General features: G+C 49.2%; 1 protein-coding gene across 1 annotated transcript; it reads left to right on the forward strand.

Moving 5' to 3' along the window:
• Nucleotides 1–1,913: 1,913 nt before the first annotated feature.
• CD207 (CD207 molecule) lies at nucleotides 1,914–17,322 on the forward strand (the record flags this gene model as incomplete). Its single annotated transcript, XM_079940765.1, has 7 exons — nucleotides 1,914–1,929; nucleotides 6,578–6,694; nucleotides 8,052–8,426; nucleotides 9,027–9,178; nucleotides 9,845–9,963; nucleotides 10,448–10,596; nucleotides 17,288–17,322. The coding sequence occupies 7 exons, from the start codon at nucleotides 1,914–1,916 to the stop codon at nucleotides 17,320–17,322; spliced, it is 963 nt and encodes a 320-aa protein (XP_079796891.1).
• Nucleotides 17,323–17,649: the final 327 nt, after the last annotated feature.

Here is a 17,649-nt window from a genome sequence, read left to right on the forward strand (position 1 = left end):
GTATCCACTATTACTGTATCACACAGAGTAGTTTCACTGCCCTAAAAATCCTGTGCTTCACCTATTCATCCCTCCCTCCCCCATAACCCCTGGCAACCACTGATCTTTTTACTGTATCCATAGTTTTGTCTTTTCCAGAATACCATAGAATTGGAACCATACAGTATGTAGCCCTTTCAGATTGGCTTCTTTCACTTAATGATATACGTTTAAGTTTCCTCCCTGTCCTTTCATGGCTTGATGGCTCATTTCTTTTTATTTTTTGAATCCAAGGATAAATTGATTTTATTAAAAAAAATTTTATTGAAGTACAGTTGATTTACAATGTGTATTAGTTTCAAGTATACAGCTAAGAGATATACATTCTTTTGCAGATTCTTTTCCATTATAGGTGATTACAAGATATTGAACATAATTCCTTGTACTATATACTAGGTCCTTGTTGTTTGTCTCTTTTATAGTAGTATGTGTCTGTTAATCCCAAGCTCCTAATTTATCCCTCCCCCACCTTTCCCCTTTGGTAACCGTAAATTTGTTTTCTACGTCTGTGAAAATAACAGACAGAAATTTTTTTTTTTTGCAGTACGCAGGCCTCTCACTGTTGTGGCCTCTCCCGTTGCGGAGCACAGGCTCCGGATGCGCAGGCTCAGTGGCCATGGCTCACGGGCCCAGCTGCTCCGCGGCATGTGGGATCTTACTGGACCGGGGCACGAACCCGTGTCCCCTGCATCGGCAGGCGGACTCTCAACCACTGCGCCACCAGGGAAGCCCTCTACCCATTTTTTTAACCAAGTTGATTTTGTTATTGAGTTGTATAAGTTCTCTATATTTTTTGGATATTAACTCTTTATCAGATATATCATTTGCAAATGATTGGTTGTCTTTTCATTTTGTTGATGGTTTCCTTTGCTGTGCAGAAGATTTTTAGTTTGTTGTAGTTGCATTTGCTTATTTTTGCTTTTGTTTCCCTTGCCTGAGGAGACATATCCAGAAAGATATCGTTAAGACTGATGTCAAAAAGAGTGTACTGCCTATGTTTTCTTCTAGGAGTTTTATGGCTTACATTCAAGTCTTTAATCCACTTTGGGTTGATTTTTATGTATAGTGTGAGATAGTGGTCTAGTTTCATTTTTTTTTGCATGTGGCTGTCCAGTTTCCCCAACATCATTTATTGAAGAGACTATTCTTTCTCTTGTATGTTCTTTGCTTGTCTGTATAAATTAATTGTCCATATATGTGTGGGTTTATTTCTGGGCTCTCAATTCTGTTTCACTGACCTATGTATCTGTTTTTCTTTTAGTACCATGATAGCTCATTTCTTTTTAGTGCTGAATTATATTCCATTGTTTAGAAGTAACACAGTTTGTTTATCCTACTATTTATTTATTTTTTAATTTTATAAAAAGACTTTTGGCTGCATTGGGTCTTCGTTGCTGCTTGTAGGCTTTGTCTAGTTGCAGCGAGCGGGGGCCACTCTTCACTGCGGTGCATGGGCTTCTCATTGCGGTGGCCTCTCCTGTTGCAGAACATGGGCTCTAGGCACGTGGGCCTCAGCAGTTGCAGCACACAGGCTCAGCGGCTGCGGCATGTGGGCCCTAGAGCCTGCCAGCTTCAGTAGTTGCAGCATGTGGGCTCAGTAGTTGGGGCGCACGTGCTCAGCAGTTGTGGCTCGCAGGCTTAGTTGTTCTGAGGCATGTAGGATCCTACCAGACCAGGGATTGAACCCATGACCCCTGCATTGGCAGGCGGACTCTCAACTACTGTGCCACCAGGGAAGTCCTATCCTACTATTTATTTATTATCACCTACTGAAGGCCTTAGACCTTTCATTCATGTGTCAAGTACCAGCCTGTTTATCTCTCAAACTTCAGGGATATATACCAAAATTTCTATTAAGGCTACCCTAACTTAATATGGTGAGGAAGTGTGGTAGGTACAATAATGGCCACAAAGATGTCCACATCGTAATCCCAGAACCTGGAAGTACATTAAGTTACATGGCAAAGTGGAATTAAGGCTGCTAGTAAGCTGGCTTTAAGAATTCCCTGATGGTCCAGTGGTTAGGACTTGGTGCTTTCACTGCTGAGGGTGTGGGCTCAGTCCCAGGTCAGAGAACTAAGATCCTGAAAGCCTTGTGACACGGCTAAATAAATAAATAAGCTGGCTTTAAGATACGGAAACTATCCTGGATTATCTGGGTGGGCCCAATGTAAGAGGCCTTAAAAGTGGAAGCAGGAAGCAGAAGACTCAATGTCAGAGTAATGGGTTGTGTTAAAAACTCAACCTGTGGACACTGGCTCTGAGCCAAGCGAAGTGGGGGGTGAGAAGGGGGCGTAGTTTCCCAAAGGAAGGGGACTCTTCGTATCAGAAATGGAGATGGGAATGATGCTGGGGAAAAGATACAGGAGCTGTCCCATTCAATACTTACATAAATATATACACAGTTATAGTTAGGTATAGCTATGGATATAGATGTAAATACTTATATACATACATGTAGATAGGAAGAATGAACTGTGTGGACAGCTTTTTTTTTCTGTATGGTAGATACTTTTTTTTTTCTTTTCACTCACCTGGATTTTTTTCTATCATGAATATCATTAATAAAGAAATAAAAGATACAAAAGGAAAGAAACTATGCATACTTTTCCCAAGAGCCCTGTGTTACTTTCCTGCCATGAATTTGCCCTCTCACTAAGGACACAGGCAAGGGCTCTTTGACCCTGATAGTTCAGAGCAGCCTCCTCTGCCTGGCACACAATGATCTTTCCATGCAGCCAGGCGGCCCCCCATATCCATACCACATTATTTATGATCGCACCAGACGTAACTGCCTGTTCACTGAGGTCTAGCCCATTGTCACTGTGCCAGAGAAACATTGCCCTCACACAATGTTCTAAAAAAGAGGAACTCATTCCCAGGGTCAAGAGAGAGCTGGGGAGGCCCCCTGTAGTCTTGGGAAAGTCTTCCCTTCTCCCTGGGATGATGGATGCCATGTTTTCCCAAGAGAAGCACTGTTTCTGAGGGCAGGGTCCATGGTTTTCTTTCTCTTTGCAGCTGGTGCAGAGCAGGCATTCTAGAGGAAAGGATGGTTGAAGGGCCCCACCTACCATTTCTTTCTTCTTGGTTTCTCTGCCCTATCCCCTGTTCCCAGGGCACACATCCAGAGAGTGACATGGATTCCTTTGGTTATCTGGGACCTGCTGGTCAAATACTGCATCACATTATATACAGGAGTCCCCTATGAATCAGTCTGACCAGCTGTCGTAACTGTCTCCTTTCTCATCTCATTCTCCCCTCCCCTCCCTTCCTCCCAGCCTCCTCCAACCCCTCTCCCTGGTTTGTTGTCTACTTTAGTTTCCTCTGTGCCTTGGATGGAGGGACTCAGATCACCACTCCTTGGAGATGACCCCCAGCACTGCTGGGGCATTTCAAACAGTGGTCTGTTTTCCACTCCCATTGATTATGCCTATGGTCTACCTCCAAGCATAAGGAGAGTCCCAACCAGAGAAGGGGAGAGCGGCCAAACTGTTTCCTTCCTCCATCCTTATCCAGAGGAGGCCTTAGAACCCCAGGAGCATGGTAGTGGGGCAACAGAAACATGAGCACTGACTTCCCTCTCTCTCATCACAGCAGTGATTTTTGGTCACTCTAGATCTGGCCCAAAGTTCCTCCTCTGTTTGGAAGAGCGGGGATCTCCTAAATGTCTGGGAGAATCGCCCTCCTTCCTGGCTGGAAAGTGAGGCTGAGGCACCCACCTCCCACTTGGTCTTTTCCGGGAGACTGCTCAGGAAATACCTGCGGATAAGCATGGCCAGAGGAAAATAGCTCATGACCCTGCAAAGTGGGAAATGAAACTCCTCATGGTCAGGACTTTTACAGAAACCATCTCCGAAACCCCAGAGGGCCCACAGGATTGCGGTTGCTTCTTGCCTATCTCCCTCATGCTGGATCAGCCTTTTGTACAGCTATCAGCAGAACACTCACCTGAAGCCTCCATTTCCATCACTTGGAGTAAATGCCCTCCAAGCCCAGTCCCATCTTACGCAGTGAGTCCCGTCCCAGCTTGGCGAGGCTTCCAGATCCTTTCCTGGGACCACTGGGAGGGCACATGGGCATTCTACCAATCACTCATGCTACATAACAGAAGAGGTTGGGGAAAGTCAACTTTTCAACAGAGAGGGAAGGGGACAGACATTCCAAGGTGTTATGTGGCAGCTGCTCTCCCTCAGATGCCTCAGGAGGAGACCAGGACCCCAGTGGTACTTTCTACCAAGAATCCAAAGTAACTTGGATTCTTCTCCATCCCCAGGCCCTGGGACGTGGATGTGAGGCCAGGAACCAGGAGCAGAAGGGCTGACGTGATCCTGGGATTAGGCTGGGTAACAAGCCTGAGAGCCCAGAAACAGAACATTCTGACTCCTTCTGAGCCCTGGTAGAACCAAGGCTCTTCAACTAGGTGAGTGGCTTGAAGAGAACAGGCGTGGTTATAAATGTTCAGAGACTGGCAGTGAATTAGGAGTGAGGCCTTCAGTTTGTGGGGTTAGCTAACGTCAAAGCTCAGAGCAGACGGCGGGCCTGGACGTTATGTGGGTAGGGAGGAAATGAGACAGGATGAGAGGAACACCACCCTTGTGATCCAGCTTCCTTCCCAACACTTGGAAAGGGTGGTGTGGAGTCTTCTCTGGTTTCCCTCAACCAGTCAGAGAAACAGCTCTAGTCTGAGGCCTATTCAGCCTGGAGAGGGGAGCAGCAATGGGTCTGTAATCACAATGAACTGGTCAGAGAGGGAGCTGGGATCCGCTCCAATATCAAAGGCAGTAGAAGCCTCTGCAAGTAAAGGTAGCGATCTCCTTGGCCCTGACCATTTAGCCTCCAGCCTTGGTCCCTGACACCAACCTGTCATCCAGCTCCATGGCTCAGGGTCAGGGAAGCCCGGTCAGGTTTCTAGTCCTGTGGCCAGAGTTGTTATGCATTTTTGGGTAAGGTTTAAAACCACACTTGCCTCATGCCTTTACTATGGGAATGAATGAGAACTGCTGGAGGCCACAGAAAGATGCAGTAGCTTCCAGAAGACAGATTCCAGTCCGCAGGCTGGAATCTCAGAGTTGAGTCATGACCAGCCATCAGTTATTCTATTCATTTCTCTTTCATCTATTCATCCATCTTCCATCCATCCATCCATCCATTTTCCATCCATCCATTTTCCATCCATCCATCTTCCATCTATCTATCCACTCATCCATCCATCCATCAATCCATCCAATTATCTGGACTGACTTCCTTCTTCTTCTCCTTTTCTCCCTCTCTTCCTCTCTTTCCTACCTTCCAAGAAATATTTGTTTAGAATCTGTTATATACCAGGTTTCTCAGATGTGGCAGATTTCTTCAAAGTGTCAGAAGCTTCCCAGGAGAAAACTTAGTCCCTCATGGAGCCCCAAATCAGCTCCTCTCTGCCCTAAGCATCTCCCATGAATGAAAGAGCAGCTCCTGGTCTGATATTGCTGGGCCTCCCACATTGTCTGAGACCCTCACAAATGCAGGAAGCAGAGAGGAGAAGCCAAATTGTACATTTAGTTTGAATCTCCAAGCCCCATTTTATAGAGGAATATTCTATCATCTAAGATGCCCTAAACAGAAGTAGAATATTTTATTGCAGTGGTCTGCTTACTGGTCTCCCTGCTTCCAGACTCCCCACACCCTGATCTCTGCCCCTCACCACGATCAGACTGATTTTTCTTCAGTGTTCCTGTCCTTGTCTCTCTCCTGCCTAAAGTCCTTCACTGGCTCCACATCACCTATAAGCCAGAGTTCAAGCTCTTTAACACGACCCAAAAGGATCTTTATGATCTGACCCCAGGTGCCTCCTTAGCCCAGGCCCTCCCTGCTCAGGTCATATATTGATACTCTATACTCCAACAGTGCCAAACTACCTATAATTTGCCAGGCACTCCATACTTTCCAATATGTTAATCCCTCTACCCGGAACTTCTTAAAATTACTCCAGTCTCTGTATTTCCCTTGAACTGTGCATATTCTTCTATCGTTATGCTTATCACCCTGTATTGTAATTTATTTGCTCAGGTCTGTCTTTCTTGCCGGATGGTGAGCTCTTTGAGTACAAGGACTGTGAGTTCTTCAGCTTTGTGTCTCAGTCCTAGCACAGTGCCTGGTATCTAGAAGGCATTCAATATGTATTTGTGGGGTGAATGGAAGGCAGGATGAAAGATGGATGAGAGCCGTCTTAGAAAAAGCTTAGCCTGAGGACAAGGTAGTTAAAGTGCCCATGTAATAGACCCCCTGGAGAAGATGACAAATGGCCTCTTCCTGAAAGCTCAGGCTCTTGAGGAGAGGACCGAGCTGTAGCCTAGGTGCTTAAGCCAGGAATGGGGAACTTTGGGATAACACAATGACTTCTGGGGGTCACTTCCCTTTTCCTCTAGATAAAAGGACTTTGGGGAGAGAGCTGGCCGGGAGCACCTGTGCCAGGAGGGTTACGGTGCAGAATCTGCTCAGGGCTCTGTGCCCAAACCCACAGTTTGCTGGTCCAACAAACGCTCTCCTCTTCTTCCTGCAGAGCCTCCTCCCAAGACGCGTCCATCTCTGGTTCTGGGAAGACTTCTCACAGTCCGTGCTGCAGTCATCTTCCTGATGCTGGTCCTGGTCGCCTCCGTCCTGCTGCAGGCCATTCTCTGTAAGTCCTCAGCTTCCACCTGGGCTCCATCCTTCTCCATGGCCAGTCGGCTCCCTCTCTCCCCCGCTCTCTGGTGGTCTCTCCTGCCTCTGGCTTTTTCATTTGTCTTGTTTCCCCTCTTTCCACGTGCAGTCAGAAAGTCCCCTCCCACCTCCACACCCCCGCCGTCCCCCGTAAGATCAGCTGCTGCTCCTTCCTTTACAATTCTGGGGAGATTTTCCTGACGGGGATCAGCATGCTTGTGCTCTAGGACACGCTCTTTAGTCCCCAAGAAATGTTCGCCCATCTTCATCCTGTGTCATTTCCTCCTTCCTCTCTGAGTTTCGTGTCCCTTTGATCGAGAGCCTTGTGGGTAGCCCCCAACAGTGAGCATGATGTTTCCTGACCCCACAAGGGATGGTGTCCCAACTGTATCCTCAGCCCTAACTGACTAGATGGAGAACCTGGCCAACAGGTTAGGGTTAGGGTTAGGGTTAGTGTTAGGGATCACTGCCCCCCCACCACAGGACCCCTTCTCTTCACTCTCCTGCTCCCACAAAGGTCATGTCAAGGGAGACTTCCTACTTCTTCACTGGATGTGTGATGTATCTTTCTCCCTCTTCTGGCTTTGCCAAGCCTCATGGCCTCTGCTTCTTCTTCCTCTCATTAGGTCTCCAGAAAGCAGGTGGAGGGAACATCTGCACTCTCCCTTCAAGGCCTCGGGACATATTTGGTCTTGGACTTGGACTTGGTCTTGGACTTGAGCAGAGTCTCCTCTGCTTTGAGCCCACTTGGCTTATTTTTGGTTTCCTCTGTGGCCTGTGGCCTGAACAGAGTGTGACAGGGGGTGGGACAAGGGAAGAGAAGAAGTGGTTTCGTAATTCTCCCTTTTTGTATTCTCTGGAGAAGAGATCACCTCCAGATTAGAAGTCTGCATAGGCTCTCCCTTCCATAGCCGCGAGGGGCTTATGGGTAGTCATAAGCCGTGCGGCCTAGAGGGACATGGGAAATATGACAAAGTGGTGTTTGAAGGCATCCCTTTACCAAATGCGCCGTGAACATGCAAAGAAAATTTAGAACTGGATTCTAACCCCCTCTTCTGCTTACCCGTGAGAGTCTCTAACAGAGAGCCCGTGTTTTGTCGATCTTTGCATGATCTGCCTCTCCCAGAGTTCCTGGTGCACGGAAGGCGCCCATCGCATGTTTGTTGAATGAATTCATTATGAATGAGTGGAGGGTAGGCAACTGCTCCTTGGGTTGGGTCCTTGGGAAGCTTGAGCCCATCCCTTCCCTCCCCTTCCTTTTATTACCCTGGCAACAGCCCCACTCCAGTCCCTGGGGATCCCCTTGGCTGACCTCTTGACTGTCTCATATCCAGATCCCTGGTTTATGGGCACAGTATCGGATGTCAAGACCAATGCCCAGTTGCTGAAAGGTCGTGTGGACAACATCAGCACCCTGAGCTCTGAAATAAAGAGGAATAGAGGTGGCGTGGCGGCAGCTGGCTTTCAGGTCCAGATGGTGAATGCCAGCCTGGATCGTGTGCGTTCTCAGATCCGGAGGTTGGAAACCAGCGTGAAGGAAGCCAATGCACGGCTGCAGATGCTAACAAGTAGTTGGGAAGAAGTCGATAAGTTCAATGCTCAAATCCCGGAGCTAAAAAGAGATTTGGATAAAGCCAGTGCTTTAAACGCAAAGGTCCGGGGACTCCAGGGAGGTTTGGAGAATATCAGCCAGTTGTTGCAACAGCAAAGTACGTGACTCAGAAAAGAACGTTGCAAGTTGACCAGTGGCCCGTGGGACCTTGCCAGTCTTAGGCATGACATCACTGGGCTGGTGTGTGTGAAGGGAAGGGAGAGAGGAGCAGGGCAGCCATGGCTGGAAAGTTAAGAAGAGAGGGCTCAGCACTGGGTTTGGGGAGGGCTTAGGGGCTGTTCAGGAGAGAAGGCACTAGGGACCAGCCAGGGTTCCCACACCAAGGTATAGACTATGAAGGCATTAGGGAGTCTCTTTGTCCTGATCCAAAGCCAGCCATTTTCCATTAGTCTCTACCTAGAGCCCAGGGGCTCAGACACTTGTGATGGCCAATGGAAAATTACTCCTCCTCACAAGAGAGACAGATTCCTGATTCAGCCTCTCTCGCTCTCCCCTCTCTGAGCCCAGAGACTCTACCAATCTCAGTCAGACTTTCAGGATCTGAGGGAATGTCCCCAAGCTCCTACACAAGGACCCAAAGACCCCCAGAGCCCAGCCCCATTCACTCTGTCTCTGGGATCCCACTCAAGGATCCCTACCTAGCCAGCACCAGAGAAAACAGGAACACCAGAGTACATATTTCACTCGTGTTCTCCAGATGACATCCTACAGATGGTTTCTCAAGGCTGGAAGTACTTCAGGGGGAACTTCTATTACTCTTCTCAAGTCACAAGGACCTGGTACAGTGCCCAGCAGTTCTGCTTGTCCAGGGATTCACACTTGACTTCAGTGACCTCAGAGAGTGAACAGGTGAGTGCTGTCCTGTGGGCTCTAGGAAAGGGGTGTATTGGTAGCTGTATCAGGCAGGATGGGCAAGATTATGCTGCAGTGACAAAAATCCCCAAATATCAGTAATTCTTCAGAATTACTTCTCACTTGTACACTGCATGTCCAATGAGGGTCAGCAAAGGGTTCTGCTCACTGTGGTTACTCAGGGCTTAGGTCAAAGGAGATTTCATCTCAACATATGTTTCCACAATTGCTGAGGTGAGAAAAGGGAACATGGCACATTGTGTGTTGGCTCTTAAAGCTTCTGCTCGAAGCAACGGACATCGCTTCAGCTCACATTTCATTGACCAAATAAATGATGCAGTATTTGTAGCTTCAAAGAGGGCAGGGTAGTACAATCTTTCCATGTGCCCAGAAAATAGAAATATTTGTGAATAGAATTAATGACACTGTCTAACCCAAGAAGTCCCGTACCTGTTGAGGCAGAATATTGAACGAGCTCCTTTCATCTGGAGGTGGGCTAGCAGAGCAGGTGAGATCGTGGGCTCTGGAGTCAGAGTCTAGAGTCCTAACCCTGTGTCTGTGGGTTCAGGGGCTGTCGCTGAGGATGGGTGAAGAACACCCAGAGAGACAGATGCTCCAACTCGGAGTCGTGGCAGCACCTCTGCTCATTCTGTCTCTCTGCAGGAGTTTCTCTACAGGACTGCAGGCGGACTTCTCTATTGGATCGGCCTGAGCAAAGCAGGGAGTGAGGGGTACTGGTACTGGGTGGATGACTCGCTGTTCAACAAGGTCCAGAGTGTGAAGTAAGCCCCAAGAACCCTCCTTCCCAGACTGACTTTCTTGGGCCAGGGCCAGGGCATGAAGAGTGGAGTGATAGTTCCTACTGACCACAGGGTTTGTGATTCTTCCCCATCCTCGGGCGGCAGGAGCATTGAACAGAGATCTAGCTGACCTCTGCCACTAATTGGCCGTGAAACTGGGGACAAATTCATGGCCTCTCAGTGCCCTCTGGGGTTTGGCACCATGGCCGTCCACCCAGACTTGGCAGGGACCTCGTTCTAAGTTTAGGTCTTTGCACTGTGTGTTCCTGTAGGGCCTTGAGAGTTGTGGGCTGGTGTGGCCCTGACTTGGGGGGTGATTGCAGGCTTAGAGGTTGACAGATCACTGGTCCCCTTCCTCTCAGGCATGGGAAAACTTGAGATGCTATCAACCGGCACCAAAGCTGGGGTAGAAATCTCTCAGTTATTCATTGGAAATATGTTTTTCTTTGTTTTTTTCCTTTCATAGGTTCTGGATTCCAGGTGAGCCCAACAACACTGGGAACAATGAACACTGTGCCGATATAAAGATGTCCTCATCGCAGTCATGGAATGATGCCTCCTGTGACAATGAATTTCTTTTTATCTGTGATCGACCCTACACGCCATCAGAACCATGTCAGGACTGGCCCCCAAGCTCGAACTTTAAACTCCAATGCTTGTTGAATTCAAGGAAATGCGGCTCTCTCCTTCATACTCCAGGGTGATTTTGAACTTTAATTTTTCTTGTTTCGAAATTGTCTTGAAGGCATCCGGGAGTCTATCTGCCTTGGCTAGGAGTTCTCTGACCCCACAGAGTCAGCTGAAATGGAAAGGAGATCTTGGGTTGAAATGGGAGCTGAGGGTGGAGAGGATTAGAAGTTCACTAATTCACCCAGTGAGGTGAATCAGAACCTGCAATCTGGGGCAGCACCCTGGGGCGTCCCATCCCTTCAGAGAAGCCTCATCTTCACTGCATGAAAGTCGCTTCGACCACCCAAGCAACTGTCTGGAGACTGAGACTCAGGGCTTTTCTGGTTGACTCCCCAGAATTCCCAGTTGCCTGCTGAGGTGGCTGTGTTCTCAGTGGGAAGAGCTCTGCTCTTGGAGACCCTGTTCATGTCATGTACCCATCGCCCCCTACATCCACATCCTCTGAGATCTGAGACCCTTCCTCCCTGGGACGGGCTTCACTGGTTCAGATCTCGGGCTGACATGGGAATGTATCTCCTTAGAGCTGGACCAGCATCCATGCGCTTCTCCCTCCCCCTCACTCGCTAAACTCTGGGACCCAGTCCGTCTGCCGAGCCCTTCTGCCTCCCCTCCTCTTTCTTCTGCATCTCCTCTCTCCCCAGAGGGCAGGGGAAGGGGCCTTCAGTGAAGAGGGCACCTCTGAGCTTCATTAGAATAAAATGCTGCCTGGGAAAAGGTCAGTCTCTTTTGTTGTTTTCTTCCCGCGGGTACAGGTGAATGTGCGGGGAACAACATCTGCTCTCCCGGACATGAAGTTCTGGGGTGTCCTCAGGAAACAGTTGGGGGTTCAAAATAACAGAGTAGGAATGTTCCAGCCCCAGAAATGCCATGAAGTATGAGTAGTACTGATCTCTGGCTTTTATTGAAATGCAGCAGAGCTAACACTGCAGTGTCTGCAGTGTCACGACCCTCCTGGTGGTCTTTCCTCCCAGATGTTCATGGACCATCTTTTGTTCTCTGCCTTTGCTCCCGATGGGGAGACACATCAGGTTTCCCACTCTTCACAGAGACCGTGATCACAGACATCGGGTCCAAATCCCCCATCCAGGGGCCGAGGCAGGAATCCAGGCCCGCACCAGACAGGAGAGGAGCAGAGAGGAAGCAGAAAGGGTGCGGTGTGAGTGTGGGGTGGGCTCAGCAGAGTGGCCCTCCCCTCCTTGGGGTCCTAGTTAGGTGTCCTCTTTAGGGTCCTGGGGAGGGGACGTTTTCCTTCAGTGACTGTGACCAGCAGCCTGGTGTTCTGGGTGCAAAGGGGTCGGGGCTAAGGTCAGGGGCATTAGGAGGAATCTTGAAGGAACATGGGACAATTGGGGTTTTTAAAATATGGTGATGGACGAGGGATGGGCAGTCAGCAATGACGTCCACGAGGGAGCATTTGTTAGGCCAGCTCCAGGGACATCTGAGGTCTGAGGGGGCAAGGGCGTCAGGGAAGTGAAGACGGGCAAGTTCACAGGGGTGGATGTGTCGGCATGGAAGGCATCTATGTCTTCTCTAAGAAATACTTGGTTGTTTCTACTCTTCATAATTCGAAGTAGCAAGTTACGGGAGGATGTTATTTCTTCCCAGTGTCGGCTATGTGCTCACAGCACAAGCTGATGTAGAAATGAAATACAAGTTGTGGGCTCAGGGTTGCCTCTAGGGAACTATCCCATTGTGGGTCCAAACATGACACTGCTCTCCATCTTGCTGTCACGCCTGGCGTGTTAGTCGCCACGTCTGGGCTGCCACGCTGAGCAGCACGTGACCCTGCCCCACGCTCCAGCTCCTTCCCTGAGGTGGGCACTTGTCACCAGGGCAGCGGTTTCAGAGGCTTGCATTATAAGGCCTAAAATTTCACTTATTGCCGTGATATTTTCTGAGGCTTACAGGGCCTCAAAAGCCTGACTTTGAGTTTCCCAGCTCTCACCAGATATGTCCCCACACCTGGCCAATTCCCCTTAACTGGACCAGCTGCACTCCACCCAGTCTTCAACCTACTGGGTTCCGCTAACCTGCTAGTCCAGAAACTGTTCAAACAAGCCCATCACATCCTCCTGCAGAACCAGGGACACACTATCCTCTTGTTGCTGCAAAGCCGGCCTCTCACGGCTCTTGCTGGTTCCCTCTGCTCCTGGGTGTAACCCCCGTGTGGCCCTTCATGGTACGCAGTGTCCTCCTCCGGACTGTGACAGTATGTGACTAGTAAACTGCCGTGAATATTATCTGCCCAGCGTCAGATGTCATGTGTTTGGCCATCTTGTATTATTTGGGGCAGGAGATGCCTCCCTCACTGACTGAATCATCCCCTCACAATTCATATGTTAAAACCCTAATCCCCACTGGGTTGGTATTAGGAGATGGGGCCCGTAGGAGGTAATTAAGTCACCAGGGTGGAGCCCTCATGATGGGATTCGTGCTCTTATAAGAAGAGACATGAGGGGCTTCCCTGGTGGTCCAGTGGGTAAGACTCCATGCTCCCAATGCAGGGGGCTTGGGTTCCATCCGTGGTCTGAGAACTAGATCCCGCATGCCGCAACGAAGATGCCACGGGCCACAACTAAGACCTGGTGCGGCCAAAGTAAATAACTAAATTTTTTTTTTTTAAAAGAAGAGACATGAGAGCTTGCCTCTCTCCGTCTGCTCTCCATCCTGTGAGTTTACAACGGAAGACAGCCATCCGCAAACCAGGAACAGAGCCCTCACCAGGGACTGAGTCTGCCAGCATCCTGATCTTGGGTTTCCCAGCCTCCAGAACCGTGAGAAAGAAATTTCCCTTGTGTAAGCCTCTTAGACTGTGATGTTTTTGCTATAGCAGCCTGAATTGACTAAGACACTCACCACTGGGGTAAATAGGAAGTGATAAGAACAAGGCTGGCCAGGAATCTCTGGTTGGTCCTGATGTGAAGGGATGAATGGGACTCTCTGAACACTTCTCTGGAAAAGAATTTGAACTTGGAAATACCCAGGGATTGAGGCAGTTAACAGAGAGAAGTTGAGTTGGAAGGGCCCTGAGTTAGAGAAAGGCTGGAGGGGCCACCATGGGGCACCTGCAGAAACTAAGAATACGCGGAAGCTGTGAGGCAGAGAAGCAAAGCACATGAGGAATATATCTGGCAGAGAAAAGAGAATGGTGCAGAGGGGGGAATAGGCGAGACACAGAGGGGAGGGCAGCAGAGTGAAGGCCCAAGAGCCAGGCTGCTGAGGTTCCTGGAATCACCTCAGAAGCAGTCCAGCCCTCCTGACACTCCTGGGTCCTGTGCACGTGTATCCTGCGATACGACCTGCCCCCATGACCCTGCTCATTGCTTTTTCTGCAAACTGAAGGAGCCTGGGTCAGTGAGGATGTATTTTTATTTGGAGGCTGTGCCCCACTCTGTAACCAACCAGTGTAGCATTGCCAGGCCCTCCTCCCTTCAGGAAACTGGGACGGCTGCTGCTTTGCCTTGCCGTGTGACCTTGGCTCACTTACCCCCGCAGGCAGGGCTTACCTCTCCAGGGAGGTCACTACACGGGTACCTGCCCTTCTGCTGGCAGTGGGTCCTTACCCAAGAAGTCCAGCATTGACAGAGCTTTAGTCCTTGTCTCAGGTCATGGACACGATAATATGTCTAATGAAATTCCAGGATTGTTTCCATTATAAGCTGGAAAGTTGGGAGCCAAGGATGGGTGAGAATTTTGTCTCATCCAACTTGGGTATTTATTTTATTATAGTATTATACATTTTTTCTGATTCTGCAGGCTAACAATGATTGACATGCCTTCTCTGAATGTTGCAATGAAATGCTGTTGAAAAAATCTATATTTTTGTATTTGAATACAAAGAAGAGGAGAAAAAATCTTTGACCCACTCTTACTGACTGACTGATCCTAGCTCTTGTGAGCAGGTACATGCTATAATATTTTATTTTTCTGTTTTATGCTTTATTTGTCTATGCATCTATGTATCTATCTATCTTCCTTCTTTCCCCTCGTTCCTCCCTCCCTCTTCCTTCCTTCCTCCCTTCCTTCCCCTCCCCTCCCCTTCCCTCCCTCCCTCCTTCCCTCCCTTCCTTCCTTCCTTCCTTCCTTTCTTCCTTCCTTCCTTCCTTTCTTCCTTCCCTCCCTCCCTCCTTCCCTCCCTCCTTCCTTCCTTCCTTCTTTTTTTCTCTTTCTCACATCATGCCACAAAGCTATCTGTCTCCAGCCCTGCCCTTGGCTGCCTCTGCTTTGGCGCTGATGCCAGGCGGACTCTCCCCAGTGGTGATCTGGGTAGCTCCAAGCTTAGAACCTCACAGCTCTGTAACTTCAGAGGAAAGAATTTCCCCTTTCCAATAGTTTCAGCAAAAGCCCAGCATTGGGTCACATGCCCAGCCCTGAAGCAGTAATGGAGGTCAGGGAGATGGGTTATGTTGATTGAGCCATAGGCTTAATCCTGGGCATTGGGTACGGGCTCAGCCTCACCCCTGCCAGAAGACTGAGCACGAAGGCAGGATGGTTCTCAAGACTAATCCCGGGAGAGATGCCTGAAGGAGCGAGACTGTTAGTTCACAGCTGCCCAGGGCTCTGCTTGCAGCCGTGGGTCTCTTCCTTCCATCGAAACTGTGGGATCAGCCACTCCCAGCTGTTCACCCTGTGTTGTCAGGGGTTGATATGGCTGATCAAAAACTTCTGGGGTGTCTGAAGCTAAGGGTCTGCATCTCTAGGAGGACGGCCCTGTACCATTCAGCAGAGACAGGGACAACCAACCTGTGAGAGGTCCTGACCAATGAGTGGTTCTAAGTGTTAATGTATAAGATGTCCATTTGATTTTTTCTGGCCAGAGAACAGAGAAACCTCTCGCAAGGATTAGAAACCTCCTGGTGCTTCTTTCCTGCTAGCAGATTATGTTCTTGTGGGAGAAGTAAGAGCTGGGAGCCTGGAGTGGGGAGGGGATTGGGCACAGGGAAGGGGGCGAGAGGAGGAGTCCTGCTGATCAAGCCTGGAGGACTGTGCCCCTTCCTGGCCCAGACCTCGCCCTTCTAGCTGAGCAAGGGTTCTCCAAAGTTCTGCTTTTGAGGTTCTCTCAGCTTTTCAGGCCCAGGAGGAAACAGCTCCTGAGAGGGCTGACGTGGGCCCTTCCTGTATGTGGGGAAACAGAAACCAAGGCAGGCCCTTTCTTTTCTGCTGCTCCCCGGGCCTCTTACAAACCTCTTGGAGGGTACCTCTGGCAGCTCCCCTCCCACTTGGACACTCCTGGGGTCTCAGGCAGTGCTGTTATGGACTTCACATTTTCCTGTGTCCTCTCCTATCTGCTCAGCTTTCAACTGGCAGGAGGTAGCAGGCTTGTGGATGGTGGCTCTGTATTCTCCACACACACACACACACACACACACGCACACACACACACACGCACATATACACATACCACGCATGTATACACACATATATACACATATAAACACATACACATATCACACACACACACACCACACATACACACATATACGCACACCACACACCACACATAAACCTACACACATACACATATCCACACACCACACATATACACACACACACACATAAACACATACACACATATCACACACACACCACACCACACATAAACATACACACACACATATATGCACACCACACACCACACATAAACCTACACATATACACACACCACACATATACACACACACACATAAACACACACATACATACCATGCACACACGTATACACACATACATATATGCATACACACATATATCACACACATATACACATAATACACATAACCATATACGTAATATTTGGATACACAATACACAAATATACACATATACAAATATACACATGCACACATATATCACACAATACATATATACACATATACACACACACACACACACACACACACACACTGCCATAGCATCAGGAGCTGGGTGTAGGCAGGCACGCCCCTCCTCGCCCTGCCGACGAGCTGTGCTCCCGGCTGGCTGTGGCTGCGTTGACAGTGGCCGTCCATGACACAGGCTCCTGCTGGACCTAAGCTGCTCTCCTGGACTGGCCGCAGGAGGAGGCAACGTTCAGTGTGGCTTCTCCACCATGGAAGCGGACGGTGGGCTTCTCAGGTGGTGCTCGGGGCCCTATGGGAGGCTGACTCCAGCATTTGGGAAAACACTGTGGGAATAAGATGCAGGGACTGAAGGTGAAAACGGGAAAAATCAACACAATTTGGATGGAACAAGCAACTTTGCAAGGAAACTGACATCTCGTAAATGGGCCGCTGGTGAGATAGGGGACAAAGACATAATTAGATTTTCATGAGATAAAGAAAATGTGATCCATTTCGATAAGATTGTAACTCTGGACTGATGGGGAACCGACGAGCGAGAATCTACCGTCATCCTCAGAACAGACTTCAGGAGGGCTGCCTTGACTAGCCATTGGGGCTACTGATTCTGTCCAGCTGGTCACCCCCATGGGGGTGGGAACTTGGGGCTGCACAGCTCCACTGGGATGGCTCACTCCTAGGTCTTGGTCCAGAAGCAGCAGGAACCCCCTGACGCAGTGTTTGTTCCTCCTGGGAGTTACAGGTCTCATTGTAAAGCAGCACGTTGGCTTACCCTGCAGTTTCTTCTGAGTTAGTCCTGAACCTGATCAACTGAGGGGAGCACGGATGCAGTCAGCTTGAGGTGAGATCTTGGATTACGTTAGGTCCTCTTTGATGTTTTCTGACATCACTTCTGACACTAGATGTGTGGTGTTTTCTGACATCGGCTGAGTGTCCTACAATTCAATTCAATTTTGACACTCACCCCTGGAGTTAGCACAGACCCCACAGGTGAGGGGCTCAGTCCCACAAGACCACCCCAACTTCAGATGCCAGGTGCAAGCAGGCTCTCCAGGCAGCCACACTTCTGCCCAGACGACGGCAAATCTGGGGAACCCCATGACCCGTCTCAGGTCGATAATTCACTAGAATGACTCACAGA

This window comes from Stenella coeruleoalba (genome assembly GCF_951394435.1).
Source record: "Stenella coeruleoalba genome assembly, chromosome: 13".
NCBI classification, from domain to species: Eukaryota; Metazoa; Chordata; class Mammalia; order Artiodactyla; family Delphinidae; genus Stenella; species Stenella coeruleoalba.